The 20,889-nt window shown below is 48.0% G+C and overlaps 1 protein-coding gene and 1 pseudogene across 2 annotated transcripts; one reads left to right on the forward strand and one right to left on the reverse strand.

The window, feature by feature from the left end:
• Positions 1-9,793: 9,793 nt before the first annotated feature.
• PYCARD (PYD and CARD domain containing) lies at positions 9,794-11,246 on the reverse strand. Of its 2 annotated transcripts, XM_036310505.1 has the most exons (3): positions 10,714-11,063; positions 10,439-10,498; positions 9,794-10,121 (listed from the first exon to the last, which is right to left on the reverse strand). In XM_036310505.1, exons 1-3 carry the CDS (start codon positions 10,988-10,990, stop codon positions 9,865-9,867), a joined length of 594 nt encoding a protein of 197 aa, XP_036166398.1. In that variant the 5' UTR covers positions 10,991-11,063; the 3' UTR covers positions 9,794-9,864. The 2 variants fall into 2 exon arrangements, with proteins under 2 accessions (XP_036166398.1, XP_036166399.1); XM_036310506.1 differs by lacking the exon at positions 10,439-10,498 and having other exon boundaries at positions 10,714-11,246.
• Positions 11,247-12,591: 1,345 nt separating this feature from the next.
• Positions 12,592-18,387, forward strand: LOC118656583 (annotated as a pseudogene).
• Positions 18,388-20,889: the final 2,502 nt, after the last annotated feature.

Genomic DNA, 20,889 nt, shown 5'->3' on the forward strand with positions numbered 1-20,889 from the left:
TCTCAGCTCCTTGGATTGTAATAGAGCTTTAGCCCTGGTGCTAGAGAAAGGGCTCCTTTAATGAAGAACAATTGAGAGCCACCAGGAGACAAGGAAGGAACTTGGACTGTTGGCTTGAAGATTGGGGAATTGCTTGTGCTATAATGGGGGACCAAATTTAGGTGGCTTTACATGGGGAATTCCAAGGTGGGGGGCTGAGTGGGGTGAGTGGGATGCGTGTGGGAAAATAAATCCTTGAAGTGAGCAGGAGTCGAGCTCTTCCACCTAACACCACACACACTTCAGGCTGGCTGTGTTGCTCAATTGCCTGGATTCCCTGTAGCTGTTCAGTGTAGTGTCCTTGAGGCTTTGTAGACTCTTTAGGGTGGGAGGTCTGTTAGATCTAGGTTTTTCTATCTGCCCCCACCCCCTTAGATTTTGAGGGAAAGCTGGCCCGTCCTGTGTACTGTCTTGAGTAAAAAGGCAAATCCCTGTGTGGGAAGGCCTCTGCAAACCTGACTCAGTCTGAGATGGCAGGGCTGAATCCTCTATGTAGCTGTGTGTCTAAGTTGAATATGCACACGAACCATTGGACAATTTTGTTGGCATGTGGGTTCTAATTCAGTATGTAGGTCCAGGTCAGGTGCAAACTCTGGTGTTGCTGCTACTGATTCAGTAGCATACTAACGCTGCGTACTCAAGTTCTGCAGAGACTCCTTTTCTGCTAATTCCCTCCACCTTTCCTGTGACGGGGAGCTTGATTGTACAAAACTTTTTTTTTTTTTTAAATATATTTTATTGATTTTTTACAGAGAGGAAGGGAGAGGGATAGAGAGTTAGAAACATCGATGAGAGAGAAACATTGATCAGCTGCCTCCTGCACACTCCCTACTGGGGATGTGCCCGCAACCAAGGTACATGCCCTTGACCGGAATCGAACCTGGGACCCTTCAGTCCGCAGGCTGACGCTCTATCCACTTAGCCAAACCGGGTAGGGCCAAAACTTTTAAAAATATATATATTTTTATTGATTTCAGAGAGGAAGAGAGGGGGAGAGGGAAACATCAATGAAGAAAGAATCATTGATCGGCTGCCTCCTGCACGCTCCACACTGGGGATCGAGCCTGCAACCCAGACATGTGCCCTGGCCAGGAATTGAACCCTGACCTGGTTCATAGGTTGAAGCTCAACCACTGAGACACCCAGGCCAGGCTGTACAACACTTTTTTTTTTTTTGATATATATTTTATTGATTTTTTACAGAGAGGAAGGGGGAGAGAGAGAGTTAGAAACATCGATGGGAGAGAAACATCGATCAGCCGCCTCCTGCACTGGGGATGTGCCCGCAACCCACATACATGCCCTTGACCGGAATCGAACCTGGGACCTTTCAGTCCGCAGGCCAACGCTCTATCCACTGAGCCACACAGGTTTCGGCTGTACAACACTTTTAACATAAACAACTCTACCTAGGAATTATGGAAAAGGCCACTCATAGAAGGGTGGGACCTGCATGTGGATTTTTTCCTAATCAGCATAGGTCAGTCACACTGGCTTTTGTTCTTCTTTTCCCCCAGTCATGTGATGCTTAAAGATGTGAGCAAAAAAATAAGATTATTTCAGATCATATTCTAAACCATTGGGGAGCTAGGGACGTACAACTCAGAGATAATTGCTAAAATTAATGTGTACTTGCTTTGGGTCAGTTGGTGTAAATGAACAAAGCCCTAATTTCCCTGCTTTATAGGTGAGGATGTTGAGGCACAAACTGGCCTTGAGTCTCAGCTGTGAGAGGTGGAGCAGGGATTTGAATCTGGATCCTTTGGCTGTGGATTTTGTGTCCTTCACCACTATGTGGTACTGTGTGGAGAGCAGCTACAGCATTGGGACAGGTTCAAGCCTCGGACTGACTTGTGGCAAAGCCACATACAAGTCCCAGCTTAGAGGGCAAAGCCCTCCCAGCACAATTATAGCCAAAAGGCTATGGTTGTAAGCTTGACCTTATAGTCCAACCCTGCAGTCCTAGGTAAGGAATGTGGGCTGCGGTAGGGGTGGGGGTGGGGGTGGGGGTGGGGGGCGCATGCAGCGAGTGCTGCCAAAGCAAGGCTTGATAGAGTTCAGAGAATGGCAACAACAGAAAAGATTTGAAATTCGCAAGAACATTGTAAACATCTTGCCCTTGTTTTGCTTTGTGTGATCTGAATAAAAAATAAAGCTTTGGCTTACAGGCTGTGTCACTGTTTCCTCATCCAGGCCCAGTGATCCACCTGGTCCCAACTGTATTCTCTTGTCTGTTTTCTTTAGTCCTTCACCGCCCCTCCTCAGGTTTACCCCTGGCCATGCTGGACGTGGTTCAATGCTGTGTTTAAAGACTGGTAGAACTCAGTTCTGCTGTGTCCATCCCTCCCGCAACCCCCTCAAAGAAAAGGAAAAGGGAAGCTCCCAAGAAAAAATTTAAACTTAGTTTCTCTTTTGCCTCAGGCCTGCACTGGTTTTTGTAGCTTCTCTCTCTTTTTTTAATATATTGTATTGATTTTTTAGAGAGGAAGGGAGAGGGATAGAGAGCCAGAAACATCGATCAGCCGTCTCCTCACACCTCCCACTGGGGGTATACCCACAACCAAGGTACATGCCCTTGACTGGAATCGAACTTGGGACCCTTCAGTCTGCAGGCGGGTGCTCTATCCACTGAGCAAAAGTGGCCAGGGCATGTAGCTTCTCTTTTTAAGACTATCAGTTATACAAGGAAGTGTTAGCTATGGCCGCATCTCATGGGAATCATAAGGTTTCTGTGAAGTTTTAAAAAAAATATACTGCCCTAACCGGTTTGGCTCAGTGGATAGAGAGTTGGCCTGCGGACTCAAGGGTCCCAGGTTCGATTCTGGTCAAGGGCATGTACCTTGGTTGCGGGCCCATACCCAGTAGGGGGTGTGCAGGAGGCAGCTGATTGATGTTTCTCTTTCATCGATGTTTCTGACTCTATCCGTCTCCCTTCCTCTCTGTTAAAAAATATATATTTAAAAATATATACTGTTAGACAGTAGGGGTACACAGTAGCTGTCATTCATCGATTACTTTTTATATGCAAGACACTTGCACAGAGGTTGGGAAGATTTTCTTTTTTAAGTCTTCACACGATATGTTTGTTTATTTTTTTAAAAAAGAGCATGGAAGGGGTGGGGGGAGGGAGAGAACCATTGATAAGAGAAACATTCATCAGCTGCCGCCGGTACTCTCTATGCCCCAACCGGGGATCCAACCCGCAACTTAGGTATGTGCCCTGACCGGGAATTGAACCCACAACCTTTTTGGTGTATGGGATGACACTCCAACCAAATTCCAACCAACTGAGCCACCTGGTTAGGGTAGAAAGATGTCTTTTTATGGGGCTCAGTCTCATTATAGTCCTGGGTGAAAATATACCATGACAATATGGTTTGCATTACACAGAGACTCTGTAGGAAGTGTCCTGGGGCCCAGAGGAAGGCATTCAATGTGAACACTAGGACAGGTAGATCAAGGTGTTCAGAAGTAAGGGACCATCATGTGCTAGGGCACAGGGTGTGAACAAATAGGGATGCTGGGACCATGGGGTAGGTAGAGAGGAAGATAGGAGAGGTTGAGTAGGCTCTTACAGGCTGGGCTGGAATGAGAGTTTAGGTATCCTAATATTAGACTTGAAAGTCCATTTCCATGATCAGTTTTGATCACCCAGGTCCTTGAAAGCAGGTAAGACATTAGGCATAAACCAGATGGGGCCAGTGAAGTTGAAAAGCAAGGCAATTGCAAGACTGACTAATACCTAGGCTTTATGGAACATGGTAAGATTTCTGGTTAAGCTGCTGCTGTTGCCACATGTCAAGATACTAGGTGTACTGGTTAATGATGCGGATTTTTTTCAATAGCTGGAGTTCCACATATGTTGATATATATGCGATTTGATATGTATGCTATTTTGTTATGACGACAAGCTACAAAACTTCATATGTCAAATTTGCTGAAGATGTTAACATCATAGATATTTTTACACTTAAAAGTGTCAAATTTTGTGCCCAAAAAACATTTTTGGGAAGTTTTAATTCATTATTTTGAAGAAAAGTACTGCTGAATACTTTGGGAAGCTTATGGTGAACATACTCCATCTCAAGATACTTGTGAACGCTAGTTTAAACTCTTTAAAAGTGATGATTTCGATGTGAAAGACAAAGACATCCAGGTCAACCAAAAAAGTTTGAAGACCAGAAATTACAAGCATTATTGGATGAATATGCGTGTCAAACTCAAAAACAACTTGCAGAAAGATTAAATGCTGCTCAGCAAACAATTTCTGCTCATTTACAAGCAATGGGAAAGATTTTTAAAGGGAGGAAAATGGGTGCCACATCAACTGAACAAAAGACAAATGGAAAACTGAAAAGTCATCAGTAAAATGTTGCTTCAACGACATGAAAGTAAGTTTTTTGCATCGACTTGTGACTGGCGATGAAAAGTGGATTTATTTTGAGAATCCCAAACGCACAAAATCATGGGTTGATCCAGGTCAACCATCAACATCGGCTGCAAGGCCAAATCGCTTCGGAAAGAAGACAATGCTCTGTGTTTGGTGGGATCAGGAAGGTGTGGTGTATTATGAGCTTCTAAAACCAGGTGAAACCATTAATATTGATCCCTACTGACAACAAATAATCAATTTAAACCACGCTTTGATCATGAAACGACCAGAATGTGCCAGAAGACACAGCAAAGTAATTTTGCTTCATGATGAGGCACCATCACACACTTCAAAACCAATTAAAGACACATTAAAAGATCTTGCCTGGGAAGTATTAAGCCACCCACTGTATTCACCAGACCTTGCTCCTTCAGATTACCACCTGTTCTGATTGATGGCACACGTACTTTCTGAGCAGCACTTCAAAACGTACGAAGAAGTGGAAAATTGGGTCTCGGAATGGTTTGCTTCAAAACAAGAAAAATCCTATTGGTACGGTATCCACAAATTACCTGAAAGATGGGGAAATGTGTAGCTAGTGATGGACATTACTTTGAATAAAGCACTTTTGATGTTTCTCTTGAAATTATCATGTTTTCTTTGATTACAAAATCCACTATTATTAACTGGTACACCTAATACAGTGTTGGTAAAAGGAAGACAGATTCACTTTTGGAAATGGTAAGGTCCTTGCAGAACATGTGATTGAACATATCTTGGATTGAATAAGGCTCGAGAAGACTTGGTAGAAGAGGGTTAAGGATGGATCAGCATTTTATGGGTAACTGGCCAAAGAAAGGACTAGGGCATGGGGTTCTGAGATGTGGGGGCTGATTCCCACCTTTTGGGAAGCTTACATTTTCTCCTGGAGTCCCAGGTAGCATTAGCTATCCCACTTGACAGGGACCACATTTTCCCTTCTTGGTAGACTCCTCCTATAGCTAACCGCCTGTTTTCTCCTATTGCTCTGGTGACCCAGGTCAGAATAGGGAAATGTTGCACAGACTCAGAGTGAGATCCTACATACACCACAGAAGGAGTGTGTGTGGGGAATAAACACTGCATTTGCGTCATCTAGGTGAGGGTATTGAAATGAAATCTTGTAGCTTTGTTCATTGTGGGTTAGCATATCATTTGAGTGGCGCAGAACCAATCACCTTATACCCTCATACCTGGATCCCTGTTTGATTAACTCCCAAGGCTCCTCCTTAGGGCCTCCTGTTTTGCACACTGGTTACCCCAGCACTTCACTGCTCTACAACTAGAAAGAATTTTGGTGCAAAGTGTATGCAGGTTGTCGTCCTAGGATCCTGGTTTCCTAACAGGCTCTGGAAAGGCTCGTTAAGTGCTTTTTCTGGAGAAAGACAGTAGGCCCTTGAACAACATGAGTTTGAACTGTGCAGGTCCAGTTAGTAAGTGGAGTTTTTTCAGATGACCTGCACAGTTCAAATGCAAGTTGTACAAGGGTGGACTCCACAGTTTGGAAGATATTCCATATCTGTATGTGGAAGGCTGACTTTTTTGGTTTTTTACCTTTTTATTGCATTTATTGGGTGACATCTATCTATATGAAAGGCCAATATGCTAATTGTCCCTCTGCCCATCTGACCTGTTGCTATGATGCACACTGACCACCAGGGGGCAGACGCTCAATGCAGGAGCTGCCGAGCTGCACTGACTTGGCAGCAGTGGTTTTCAGGTGATGCACCCTAAAACGAGAGAGGAGGGAATCCGATTCCTCAAGGGGCCACATGATTCCACCTTCAGCTGTGGGTTTGTTGCTGGGGCATTGTCGGCCCAGAATCTGGTTTACTGCACACTTGTGTTTGCATTCCACATCCTGTACACCCTGTACTATGACAGCAAATTTGCAGAGTGCCCTCTCGCACTCCAGGACCCCTTGGGAGATGTCAGAGAGCCAGTTTTGGCCTGATTCCTGCAGGCCAGGCCAAGGGACCCCCACCTGCTGTAGGGACCCCCACTCACTCCGCAGACGCCGGGGAGGGACTGTGGGAGGTTGGCTCCAGGATGTGTCCAGCCAGTCTCGCCCAGTTCCGCCCTGCTGGCCACCTAATTAATTTCCTTTCCATGTGCATGAATCCGTGCACCGGGTCACTAGTTGGGTAATAAAATTATATAGGTTTCAGTGTAGTTTGGTGATGTATCATCTGTATATTGTGTGTTTACCAGCCCAAGTCAAATCTCTTTCCATCACCATTCATCCCCCTGGACCCTCTTCTACCCCCTCACCCCTTTCCCCTGTGGTTATCACCATACTGTTTTCTGTGTCAGATGTTTGTTTTTTTTTAAATTAAATCTTTATTGTTCAGATTATTACATTTGTTCCTCTTTTTTCCCACCATAACTCCCCTCCTCCCAGTTCCCACCCCACCCTCCGCCCTCACTCCCCACCCACTGTCCTCATCCATAGGTGCACGATTTTTGTCCAGTCTCTTTCTGCATCTCCCACACCCCTTTCCCCCCCAAGAATAGTCAGTCCATTCCCTTTCTATGTCCCTGATTCTATTATAATCACCAGTTCATTCTGTTCATCAGATTATTTATTCACTTGATTCTTAGATTCACTTGTTGATAGATGTGTATTTGTTGTTCATAATTTGTATCTTTACCTTTTTCTTCTTCTTCCTCTTCTTAAAGGATACCTTTCAGCATTTCATATAATACTGGTTTGGTGGTGATGAACTCCTTTAGCTTTTCCTTATCTGTGAAGCTCTTTATCTGACCTTCAGTTCTGAATGATAGCTTTGCTGGATAAAGTAATCTTGGTTGTAGGTTCTTGGTATTCATCACTTTGAATATTTCTTGCCATTCCCTTCTGGCCTGCAAAGTTTCTGTTGAGAAATCAGCTGACAGTCGTATGGGTATTCCCTTGTAGGTAACTGAGTTTCTTTCTCTTGCTGCTTTTAAGTTTCTCTCTTTGTCTTTTGCTCTTGGCATTTTAATTATGATGTGTCTTGGTGTGGTCCTCTTTGGATTCCTTTTGTTTGGGGTTCTCTGCGCTTCCTGGACCTGTAAGTCTATTTCTTTCACCAGGTGGGGGAAGTTTTCTGTCATTATTTCTTCAAATAGGTTTTCAATATCTTGCTCTCTCTCATCTTCTGGCACCCCTATAATTCTGATGTTGGTATGCCTGAAGCTGTCCCAGAGGCTCCTTACACTATCTTCGTATTTTCGGATTCTTTTTTCATTTTGCTTTTCTGGTTGGGTGTTTTTTGCTTCTTCGCATTTCAAATCTTTGCCTTGATTCTTGCGCTCCTCTGGTCTGCTGTTGGGAACCTGTATAATATTCGTTATTTCAGTCCGTGTATGCTTAATTTCTAGTTGGTTCTTTATCATAACATCGAGGGTCTCATTAGATTTCTTGAGGATCTCACTACATTTATCGATGGCTTCTAGACAGTTCTTAAGAGACCTTAAAAGTGTGGTTCTGAATTCAATATCCTCCATTGACAGTTTTGTCCTGTTTCTTTGTCTCCGCATTTTTTATGCTTTCTTGGTGCACCCCCTAGTGGTCTTTGTGCGCAGTCTTGTAGTTAAGCCTTGATTGTCGTCGGCAATACCGGGGGTGATTTGACCTCCAGGCTAACTGGCTATGAGAGTCCCCTGTGTCTGCAGTGGGAGGGCTTCTGTGCTGGATCTCTAGGGGGGTCCTAATCTAGCATTTGCCTGAGGCTATCTGGCAAATGGCTCTGCGCAGGGCTTGGGCGGGGTGGGTCGCACTGGATCAAACAGGGTGGGCGGGAGCGAGCAGTTATGGCTGCTCTCAGTTCCGTCCCTAGGGGCTCTGCCTCACAGAGTCCCAGCAACCGCTGCAAACCTCAGAGAGAAAGCTGCATTCGAGTTCCGACCGAAGCCAGACAGTCCCGCTTCTCTCGTTTGAGTCTGGGTCCCTAGAGACTCACCCGTATCTGGAACTCAGAGTCTGAAACTCCCTCCTGATTGAAAACAACAACTGCGCCCTCCGCCTCCAGCCCGCCCCGCGTGCACTCCGCACCTGAGTATTTCACTTCAGCACTGTGCCTCCTCTGAGTCTGGGTATGATATTCTCTTTCCTCCTAGTTGTAGAATTTCCACTCAGCCAGCCTTCCTGTGGTTCTGGATGATGTCCGTTCCGTCGTTTAGTTGTTTTTTGAAGTGGTTGTTCAAGGCAGCAATCTCCGGCGTTAACCTATGCCGCCATCTTGGTTTCCTCAGATTTTTTTTTTTTTTTTTTTTTAATCCTCATCCCAGGATGTTTTTTCCACTGATTTTTTTTTTTTTTTTAAAGAGAGCGTGAAAGGGAGGGAGGGAGGAGGGGGAGAGACAGAGAGAGAGAAGCATCGATGTGAGAGACACATCTACTGGTTGCCTCCTGTAAGTGCCCCAACCAGGGGCAGGGAGCGAACCTGCAACCAAGATACCTGCTCTTGACCGGATTTGAACTCGAGACCCTTTGGTCCGAGGGCTGACCCTCAACCTGTAGCCAAACTGGCCAGGGCTGATGTGCTTTTTTGTATTTGTTTTTTGGGGGGCTTAATCTCTTCACTTTTTCACTCAGCCCCGCAGTTCCCCTCCCTTTGACAGCTGTCAGACTATGAATCTATTTTGCTTATTTTGTGAGGGCTGACTAGTTTTATATGTGGACTCAAGACTTCATAGGAAGCCAGCACCCCTAACCCCCATGTTCAAGGGTCAACTGTATGTACTCATATTTCCTTTAATTCCATCACAAGAAGAATATCTACCAGAATTCATAAAGTTTTGCTTTTGTGATTGGCATGTTTTCTGGGCATAGTGTAACCTATAACGCCTCCCTCCAGGGGGTGGCAGGGAGCAAAGGGAGTAATTTAGCCTGCTGCTGTCAGTGCCAGAAGGAACCCTAGAATTTTATTTGGTAGCTGTGGTCTTCCATGTTTAGATGCTACTGTCTCCCCCTGGAAATTGCTCTAATTGTACAATTACTCTTTCCCTTGGAAAAGGCAAAAGAGAAGCTCTGCCCGCTAGCAGAGTGCCCTAAGTTCAATGCCTTCTGGCACACCTGGCTCCCACCGCCCAGACCCTTTGTACACGCCTCTCTAACCTACACTACAGGCCTAGCTAGAGTCTCAAGGGCGGACCCTCTGGCATAGCCCTGGAGGAGCACTAACTGGCGAATGAGGAATATTCGCCATGGTGACAGGCAGGAAGGGTGACAGTTTGGGGAGCCTGCTGCCCCACCCCTGAAAGGCAGCGAGCTGCCCCTGAGCCTCCGCAGCACTGAGCTGTGTAGCTGAGCTCTGCATGTGCGGCCGGCCAGGTTGGAAGCAGGAAAACCCACACAAGTACAAGCGGACTTTTTATTTAAAAAATCACTCATTCTGCACGTCCAACCCCTGGTAGTTCCAGCTGCTGCCTCAGCTCCTTTCCAGGTCGTCCACCAAGTAGGGTTGGGTGTCCCTCAAGGCCTGAAGGAGCCGATCTTTGCAGGCCCGGTTCCAGGCTGGAGCATAGCCGAAGAGCTTCCGCATCTTGTCTGGATTGGTGGCCTCTGCCCGCACTGCCTGGTACTGCTCCTCCCTCAGGATGCTCCCGTACAGAGCATCCAGCACGCCGTTCACGTCTGTGACCCGCTGAATGAGGGCCTCCCGGTGCCGGTCCACAAAGTGCGGGGCTGCGGGAAAGAGGGGGAAAGCAGATGAGCAGGCACCCTGGGTGGGGACTGGGGCCTGTTCCTCGGAACCCTGCTTGCTTCAGATTGGCTCTAAATGCGCCCTAACGGGGTGGGGCTCCAGACACAGTGCGATGAGTGTAACATCTCCCCAGCGAGGCTCCGCCCAAGGTGTGTGAGCAGGTGGGCTGGTGGGAGGGCTGGCCCAACCTTGCTCTCTCCCAATGCGAGTGTTCTGGTGGCAGATAGGCTGTGCAGGGCTGTGGTTGGTGAGGCTGGTGAGGTGCCCAGGAAGGTGAGTTTGGGTGTGAAGGCCTCACCTGGTATGGCTGGCACCTGGGGAGGAGAGGCCTGGATCCCTGCTGGCGCGGGTCCAGAGCCTGTAAGGAAAGAGACCGCATAAGGGGTCCTTCCTCTTCCTTCCCACGGTGTCTCCAGGCTCGCGGGGTCTGGACCGAGCGCGGGAAGCCTCCCTCCCCAGCAGGAAGAGCTTTATTCGGGGGCAGGAGAAACAGGAAGCGAAAGAGCCCCAGGGGCAAATGCTCGGCTGGGGGTTGGGTTAGGCGAGGGGCTCCGAGAGCGGAGGGCTCCTCACCCGGGGCCCGGGCCGGGGCCTGCAGCCGCTCCGCGGTGTCCTGCATGCCCATGTCGCGCAGCACCTGGGCCGTGAGCTGGGCGGCGTAGGCCTCCAGGTAGCAGCTGACGAGCTTGTCGGTCAGGTCCACGGCGTCCATGGGCAGCAGTGCCCCCCGCGGGATGCGCCCGTAGCCGTCGCGCAGGGGCACGGAGAGCAGCTTCATCTTGAACTTCTTGAGCTCATCAGCGGTCAGCTCCTCCAGCGCATCCAGGATGGCGTCCCGCCTGCCCGCCATGGCGCCGGGGTCCCCCGCCGCCGCAGCTGCGACTCACCGGGGTATCCGCCCACTAGGAAGTCTCCTCTGGGGCGGGACCTGCAGCTTCCCGCCTTCTCCCGACACCGCCTCTGCCCCAGCCCGTTGCCCTGGGGGGGAGTTAGGTCACCCCAGACTATCCCTGTGTTCCTTCTCCCGCCCCCCTGCTCCCAAGGCCTCCGGTGCCAGTCCCTTGGCCATGGAGAGGGGGCGCCAGGAACCGGTCCTCCAGCTGGTCCGCAAGGTGGGACACGGGAGACCAGACGCGAGAGGGAGGCGCTCATGGGTGGTGCCTGGGACTCCAGACTTGCATTAGCTGGCACGGACCAGGAACCCAGTTTACTGGAGTGCCAAGGCTTAGAATCTTGGAATTCAGAAGCCCCGACATCTCCCCCTTCCCCTGAACCTTAGCATCCTCTCTCACATGCCAGAGGATGTTAGAATCAGAATCCTAACAGCCAGAACCTCGTAGCTCGCAATTCCACATACTGGGGAGAAATGAGGTATTAAAAAAAGGGAGGAGCCCTAACTGGTTTGGCTCAGTGGATGGAGCGTCAGCCGTCGGACTGAAGGGTCCCAGGTTCGATTCTGATCAAGGGCATGTACCTTGGCTGCGGGCACATCCCCAGTAGGGAGTGTGCAGGAGGCAGCTGATCGATGTTTCTCTCTCATCGATGTTTCTAACTCTCTATCCCTCTCCCTTCCTCTCTGTAAAAAATCAATAAAATATATTTAAAAAAAGAGAAACATATACCTCTTTTTTTTTTTTTTTTTTAAAAAAGGGAGAATAGCTGTGTGTACTTTATCTCTCAGCCTCCGTTTCCTTACCTGTAAAATGGAGATAACACCCGCTTATCCACTTTGTAAATATTCCAGCATGACCGGGGCTCCTGAAACCTTGTCAAAACTTCCTGGGAGAGCCAGGATTTGGTCCCAGGAGCCAAGGTTCTGGGGATGCGATGACAAGAGACACTTGTAATAGTTGAGAAAATTCTGGACTGGAGGGAAAGCCATGGGTGGGAGTCACTCTGGGTGGTTTGCCCCAGATGAGCAGGTGAAAGCTTGGGGATTGGAGGCCAAGCTGTGCCCAGAACCCTTCGCTTGCTCTTCACACGGCTGGGAAGGCGCGGTTGGTCTGGCCCTGTGGATCTCACAGCCTTGTCTTGCACCACATCCTGTTCTCCCTCCAGCTCAGTTCCACCCACACTGGCCTCTCAGTTCCTCCGATGTGCCAGGCGCCTCTGCTGCTTTTCAGTCTTTGCACATGCTGCTCCCTCCACCTGGGAATCTGTTCCCTCACTCATTGCCTGATAAGCTCTTGAGACTTTAGGTCTCAAGTTAAATGTCACCTTCTCAGGGAGACCAGGTTTAGAATGCCTCCCAGAGTAGTTCATCACACCTGCTCCTTACCTGTAGCTCTCATAGCAATCGTGGCTACATTGCACTAACTCGGTGTGTGTGTTTAGTTAGTACCAGTCTTCCTAGCCTCACATCATGCCTGTCCACATCACTGTTACAGCTTCAGCATCCAGAACAGTTCCTGGCTTGTAGTAAGTGCTCAATAAAGCTTCGTGGAATCAACAATGAGTGAATGGGTCTCTGGTACCCTCAAGGAAGGGTACCAGGAACTGGAAGGGGTGCCTCGCAGCTCCCAGGAGCTGAAGGACTGTGGCCTTGAAGCCGTGCGGTCCCCAGTTGGAATTCTGGCTCTTGCTCCTAGTCGGGTACTGGGACTCCATTTATCCCTTTCAACGGCGCTGTAACAATCACCATTCCTTCTAGTGATGTGGTCCTGACATATTGCACAGCCATTTGTTTGTTTATTTACTTAGCATTCATCTCAATTCATCAGAATGTGAGTTTCATGAGTCTCGACCCTTAAGATTAGATAAGGGACACTGTGCCTCTTCCCTTATCCCTGCGTATCACCACCCAGTAGCCTTCTTTTTGGGCCCAGTTTGTCCCTGGCATCCAACCCCAGTCACCTTCCTGCTCATACACATAGGAGAACCTGGCTGTGCTTTTCACCTGACATCGCCTCAGAGCAAGTGCCAGCATTTTGGTGTGATGTTGCAAGGAAGCAAAGGGACAAGGGGCCCGGGACACATAGCCATTCCTCTCCTAGAACTGGAAGCCTCACTCCTGCAGTGGTTTCCGGCTGGAACTCTGCGGGAGCAAGTGGTGCTGCTTGGGTGCCTGTGCTCTAGGAGAACATCGTAGACGCTGAACTCAAGAGGCCCCAGGTTTGGGAAGAATCTATATTATTCTAAAAACAGGTATTAAGGATCTACTAGATGCCCAACCCCATGATAAGTGCTGGTGAAAGACAAATAATAGTAACAACAGCTTTCATTTCTTTAATGTACTATGTTCCAGGCACTGTGCTAAGCACGTAACATTCCTAATCTCATTGAATTCTCCCAATAGCCCTCTGAGGCATGTGTATTTAGCCCACCGTCCAGAGGAGAAAACGGAGGTTTTCAGAAATTACCCTGGAAGCCTACACTGGTAACACCTGAGAAAACAGGTTGAACCCATGTCCATCTGACTCCTAGGCCCAGATGCCAGCCACCATTTTAAAGTTCCATGTCTGTCCTCAAAAATTGACAAATTGCTTGGAGAGTTATGTATAAGGGAATTTATGCCTCCCCCAGACTGTCCGCAAACACCCTCAGGAGGGCAGGCATTGCAGTAACAGTAATGCTAACAGAAACTTCCTCCTCTTCGAAGACTGCGGAACAGTGGGACAAGCAGGAGAGAAGGGGTGTCAGACCCACTCACATTTGATTCCAGGCCTTCTGCCTCTTAGCTGTGTGACGTAGGGAGGTCACAGCCCCTCTCTGGGCTCTGCATGCTGTGTCATGAATAGGCTCAGCTCATTGAAAAGGACTGTAAGTTGCCCAGGGTCCCCCAGGCAGGTAGAGGTAGAGGTAGAGCCTGCTCATTTCTGGAGACTGCCAGGGTGGTTTGCCCTGGGAGGGTGGGGAATAGGGGGCTTGGGCAGCTCTCTGGGAATCCATGGTAATCGCTTCTGCCTTGACCCCCTTTTCTGGGGGAAGTCTCAGAGCTCTGAGCTTTGACCCCTGGCAGAAAAGAACCTCCTAGTCTTACCTCTTGGCCCACCCTTGCCCCCTGGATTAGAGCCAGAGCAGTTGGTGGTAAATTGGTTCCTGGTTGTGACCCTCCACCCAACAAAGTAACCCTTTGATTGCTGGAGCCAGATTGGGCCTCCTGGGTCCAGAGGGCCCATAGACTTCCAGGAATTGGGCAAGTCACTTAATCTCTTTGTGCCTCATGGCCTCCCTGTCAGATAGGAATAATGACGAGGTTATTATAAGGTTACAACTGGATTTAGGAGGTTATAAATGGATTAAGAATTGTGAAGTGCTTGGAACAGGCCTGACACATAGTAGGTGCCCTTGTCATTATTGAAGTTTCTGAGCCTCAGTTTCTCAATTTGGGGGTGATGCAGGGAAGAGTCATTGGAATAATTAGTAATAATTGTAATGATATCAATTGCCAGCATGTAGTGAACATTTTCTATGGGCCTGGCATTGTTCTAAGTGCTTTACATGAATTAGCTTGTTGAATCTTCATAACAATCCAATGCTCTGATCCTTAAATAACCCTCATTTTACAGGTGAGTAAATCATGTTAAATAACTTGCCCAAGGTCACACAACAAGGAAAGAGCAGAGTCAAGTTTTAACCTAGCCCTTCCGAAGCCCTTTGGTGCCAGCGCCCCGCCCCGGTGTTTACTTATATTGTCTAGTTTAATCCTCATGACAAGGCTACAGGGCTGGTGTTCTTATCCTCCTTAATATTGTAGCTGAAGTCCTGAAGCCCAGAGAGGGAGGCGACTTTCCTGCGCTTGTGGTGTCAGCATTCAGGACCTGCTTCCGCAGGGGTCCTGCTTGGGGAGTTCTGGCTTCCTTTGCATGTTTCCAATACAAGGGGCTCTCCTCTCCCGCTGCACTTGCCACTCCAGCTCTTGGGATGCCCTCCCTTAGGACAAGCTAACACCTGCAGCCTCGGAGCTCTGGGCCCCAGCCCTGTCTCAGGGTCAGCGACACTGGTCCTCCCCTCCTCCCCTAGACATGATCCCTGGCCCCTTCTCGTCCTCTAATCTGTTGTAGACAATCCATGTCCCTTCCCATGGTCAGAGGTCAGACCAGGCTCATCTACAGAAAGGGAACGAGTCGACTGTCTCCTCCCTGTCCTGGGTTCCCACTCTTTCAGCCCCAGCCTGGCAGGGATGAGAACTCCAGGTGAGGTCTACCTTCGGGATGTTGACTTTCGAGCCAAAGTGAAGTGGCTTGTGGTTTCAGAGTCCAGCTCCAGGTATGCTCTTACCTTTACCCTCCTCCTGTTTGCCAACCCCAGGCCAAGTCCGAGCCATCAAAAGTGGCAGAGAGACAATCAGAGACTGAGAGATACAGTGGGGAAATCAGACTTCTCTGGGTCCTGGGAGAAAGCCTTAGCTCCTTGAGACTGCTCACATATCAGGAGATTCAGTCTGGAGTCATTTGTACAGGTAATTGCTCCGATTCAAAAAAATAGTAAAACTCTTATCTCTTTCTGAGGGGCCCAAGTGATTACAGTTTGAACAAAGTTCCTAGGCTAAGCCCCAAGGTGCCAGGAAGCCTGGAGTAGCTTCCTCATCAGGCCAGCAGGCACCACGCAGGATCTTTAAGCATTCCAGAGGAAATGAGCCCCAGGGCTTGGAGATAAGTCCAGAGCTGGAGACTTGTCATAAAAGCCAAGATGTGCAAGGCGCTATCCGGACTCCGGAGGAGATTTATTTAGACATTTAAGCGAGGAGGGGGACAGTTGCCTCCCCCCCGCTCTAAGAAAATATATTTTTTTGCCCTAGCTGGTTTGGCTCAGCGGATAGAGCGTTGGACTGCAGGCTGAAGGGTCCCAGGTTCGGTTCCAGTCAAGGGCACGTGCCTCAGTTGCAGGCTTGATCCCTGGCCCTGGTTGCAGTGCCTGCAGGAGACAACCAATTGAGGTGTCTCTCTCATCATTGATGTTTCTGCCTTTCTCTCTATATATCCCTTCCTCTCTGAAATCAATAAAAATATGTGTTTTAAAAAAAATTTTAATGGACTTTTAGAGAGAGATAAATATCAATTGGCTGCATCCTTCACACCCACATGGGAATTCGAGCCCACAACCTGGGCATGTGCCCGGACCAGGAATCAAACCAGCAACCTTTTGGTGCAGGGGCTGATGCCTAACCAGCTGAGCCACACCAGCCAGGGAGCCTCCTTCCCCTTTAAAAACAGAAAAAATAGTTATGTTTTTAATTAATTTTAATATATTTTTATTGATTTTAGAGAGAGGAAGGGAGAGAGAGAAAGAAACATCAATGATGAGAGAGAATCATTGATCGGCTACCTCCTGCATGCCCCCCACTGGGGATGGAGCCTACAACCCGGGCATGCTCCCTTGACTGGAATTGAACCTGGGACCCTTCAGTCTGCAGGCCAGCGCTCTATCCACTGAGCCAAACCAGCTAGAGCAGGAAAAATAATTTTTGTTGCTCACCTATGGGGTATCTGGCTACTCTCACAGGTTAATGGACCTGGCTCTCATCGCATCATCCCAGGGTGCAGGGGGCCAAACATTTGCCACTTACTGTGAGTAATTAATGAGAAGTCTGTCTCTGATCCAGAACACCTTGTGTGCAAATTTGGCATAAAACACATAAACATGAATATTAAAATGCCGAGAGAGAGGCAAAGAGAGAGTCCACAGAGGAAGTTAAGTGACTGAAACAGAAACAGAAACTCAGAGACAGAGAGCGGTCGGGGAAAAGAGCAAGTCGGGTAAAGGCTGAGAGGGGTGCCCGGGAGGCCAGAAGCTCCTGTGTTGATTTCTTTGTTGAGTATGTACTGAGCACCTGCTGGGCGCCACACACTTTTAAGTTGGAGACAAGCAGTGAACACACGTATGCTGGTAGGAGGAGACGGGCGAAAAACGAAGTTAAATATTTTGCGTGTCAGGTGGTGATAAATGTTATGAAGACAAGGAAAGCAGGGAAGGGAGACGTGAGATTTAAAATCTGGGAGTTAGGAAAAGCTGCACTGAAAAAGTGACATTGGCTAAAGATCTTCCTTTGAGAGACCAAAGTGGCCAACTTCGAGGATCAGGTGTTGGATGAGGAGAAGGTATGCATAGCTGCTAATTCATCACTCATGCACCCCCAGGGGAATTTATTTATTTTTTATAATTTATTGATTTTTTACAGAGAGGAAAGGAAAGGGATAGAGAGTCAGAAACATCGATGAGAGAGAAACATCAATTCAGCTGCCTCCTGCATGCCCCCCACTGGGGATGTGTCTGCAACCAAGGCACATGCCCCCGACTGGAATCGAACCCGGGACCCTTCAGTCCCCAGGCCGACGCTCCATCCAGTGAGCCAAACCAGCCAGGGCACCCCCAGGGGAATTTAATGAAGTATTCAGTGATGTTCGGCTACTACTATCCCTCAGGGAAGGGGCAGCACATGCATTTGCCCAGTATAACATGGATCAGTTCACACCTGTGAAGATAGAAGGATAGGAAGATCAAGTCTGAATTACAGAACATGGTGACTTGGGTAACAGCAGATTTTTAGATCGATCCCAGAAACAAAATTCCCTTTAAGTTTGATCACTTACGGAAAGAAGCAAGTGACCCCCCTGCCAGAGGAAGTAGATGGAGGTCTGAAGTCTTGGAGAGAATCCTGTGACAGAGCTTTAAGGGCCTATGTGAAAGACCATTATTCCAGTGGCTTCTGTACTGTTTATGCTAAAACTATAGGTGGGCAACAGACCATTCTTGTGTGTATTGAAAGCCACTAGTTTCAGCCTAAAAATTTCTGGAATGGTCGTTGGAGATCAGAATGGAAGTTCACCATCACACCGCCTACAGCCCAGGTGGTTGGAGTACTTAAGATTCAGGTACACTATTATGAAGATGGCAATGTTCTGTTGGTTAGTCATAAAGACGTACAGGATTCAGTAACTGTTTCGAATGAAGCACAAACTGCCAAGGAGTTTATTAAAATCATAGAACATGCAGAAAATGAGTATCAGACAGCAATTAGTGAAAACGATCAATGTCGGACACCACATTCAAGGCCTTGTGCCGGCAGCTTCCAGTTACCCACAACAAAATCGACCGGAACAAGATACTCGGCTACAAGATTGGCAAAGAAATGCAGAGTGCTTAAAGGCTGAATGTAAGATTCCTCAGTCCATGGAAAGAAAGGGTTCAATGTATGGTCAGCCTATTTAATAATAGAGAAATATGCAAATTGACCATACCCCCGAACGCTTCCCATTGGCTAATCAGGGCTATATGCAAATTAACTGCCAACCAAGATGGTGGCCGGCAGCCAGGCAGCTGAAGCGAACAGGAGGCTTGCTTGCTCCAGTGAAGGAGGAAGCCAAGGTTCCCCGCCTGCCGCTGCCGGCCTATGAGCTGCAGTCTAAGAAACAATGTTGCAATTATAGAAGCTAAACAAGCTCCAGATAGCTGCTTTCAGCCAGCCGGGCCTCTGAGCTTAGGGCGGCAGTGATGGCAACAGTGTTTCAATTATAGAACCCAAACAAACTCCAGATACCTGCTTTCAGCAGCCGAGGCCTCAAGCTGGAGCCGGCCTCAGAGCTAAAGCCGGCTCTCAGTTCCAGTGACAGCCATAGAAAGTAAATAAATCCCAGAATAAAAAGAAAAAAAGGAGAGGCTGGGAGCTTCAGTCACCCGCCAGCCTGAAAACGGCCCTCAGCCCCTCACCCAGACTGGCCAGGCACCCCAGTGAGGACCCCCACCCTGAAGGGGTTGCAGGCAGCCTAAAAACAGCCATCAATCATCCCCTCATCCAGGCTGGCCAGGCACCCAAGCGGGGCCCCCACCCTGATCCGGGACACCCTTCAGGGCAAACCAGCTGGCCCCCACCCGTGCACCAGGCCTCTATCCTATATAGTAAAGTGTAATATGCAAACTGACCCTAACAGCAGAAGGACTGGGAATGACTGGTCACTATGACACACACTCACCACCAGAGGGTAGATGCTCAACGCAGGAGCTGCCCCCTGGTGGTCAGTGCGCTCCCACAGTCACAAGCCAGGCTGCCGGCTGCCAGGACAGCGGTGGTGGCGGGAGCCTCTCCCGCCTCCTCAGCAGCACTAAGGATGTCTGACTGCAGCTTAGGCCTGCTCCCTCCTGGCAAGTGGACATCCCCCAAGGGCTCCCAGGCTGCCAGAGGGATGTCTGACTGCCAGCTTAGGCCCAATCCCCTGGGGAGCGGGCCTAAGCCAGCAGGTGGACATCCCCCGAGAGGTCCCAGACTGCGAGAGGGCACAGGCCAGGCTGAGGGACCCGCCCAAGTGCACAAATTTTTGTGCACCAGGCCTCTAGTATGAGAAATAAGTGATTTATAAACAAGAGAGATATTTTGCTAGGGCTTTCAAAGTTAACAGGTTTTCTAGCCTCATGGAATACTGTTGAACCTATAGCATTGTCTTGATACTTTTATGTTCTCTGACTTGTAATTTTCTGTTTTCACTATATCTACTTGTAAATTTTTTTTTTTTTAATTCTGCCACATTTAATGATGGAGAGAAAGATCTATCCTGGAGTCATTTTACTCTTTAGAAAATTTTCCTAGCCATAAAGCCCTGTTTGTGGTATAGACAGGTAATATGTTCACTGCTTTTCTACCCCTGTCCTTCAAAGCACACCTGGTACTTCCATGGTTTATACTGATCATCAACAACAGTGAAAGAGGCTGTGCTACCAACTGTAGCCGAATGGAAGACACATCCATCCTCTCCCTCAACTGCCTTGATCATCTCTTTGCGTAACTGTGGTTTTCAAAAGTTTGGATTGGGCTTTTCAGGTCCTTTTGTTGGGCACAGGAAGTTTTCTGGAAATTCCATTAGAGCCAGCTTCTCTGGGGAAGTTGTTTTTAAATCCAAAGACTTGAACCACATTCCCTGCACATGAATGTGTTTGCTTTTTCCCTTCTTTATTGTCTCCTTCCCGTCTAGTACCATTGTAGTTGTAGACATCTGCATTTTTAGCAGAGTTTTACCCACTATTGTTTTTATAATATCCCAGAACTGCTGACATACGAGGGATGTAATCGAGTATCAGAGTTGAAAGATGAAGAAATAATAGGTATCTGTGCTTTAATACATGTGGCAGGATAGTACTATAGGCAAACAAATCGAACAGCTCTGTAAATCACAAACAAAACCTAAAAATGAACCAAGTGAAAAGGATAACTTCCCAGCAGTATCTTTCTATTGTAGCCTGTTATTTAAGGGAATACTAGCGATTGTTCTAAATAGGATGTAAAACTTGTTCTACATGACTTTTCTCAGTCCTGCCTGCCAAGAACTTAAATGTAACTGTGGTATGGCAACCCTTCCAGGTTTATTGGAAGGTATATGTGTGATCTCAGAATACACAGGTGACATAGATATGATATGACAACTGAAACGGTGGATTCATTTACATTGTTTACACTTCTATGACCAGGCCTTAAGGGAAGGTCAGTTTTTTAAAAACCAAGTAGTGTCTTCCTACCTATCTGCATATACGTGTCAAAAAAGAAGGGTGTTGACCTAACCAGTTTGGCTCAGTGGATAGAGCGTCGGCCTGTGGACTGAAGGGTCCCAGGTTCGATTCCGGTCAGGGACATGTACCTTGGTTGCGGGCACATCCCCAATGGGAGTGTGCTGGAGGCAGCTGATCGATGTTTCTCTCTCATCAATGTTTCTAACTCTCTCTCCCTCTCCCTTCCTCTCTGTAAAAAAATCAATAAAATATATTTAAAAAAAAAAAAAAAAGAAGGGTGTTTGTGTTTCAGCTTTGTTTTTGCTCAGTAAT

Source organism: Myotis myotis, unplaced genomic scaffold (assembly GCF_014108235.1).
Source record: "Myotis myotis isolate mMyoMyo1 unplaced genomic scaffold, mMyoMyo1.p scaffold_m19_p_5, whole genome shotgun sequence".
NCBI classification, from domain to species: domain Eukaryota; kingdom Metazoa; phylum Chordata; class Mammalia; order Chiroptera; family Vespertilionidae; genus Myotis; species Myotis myotis.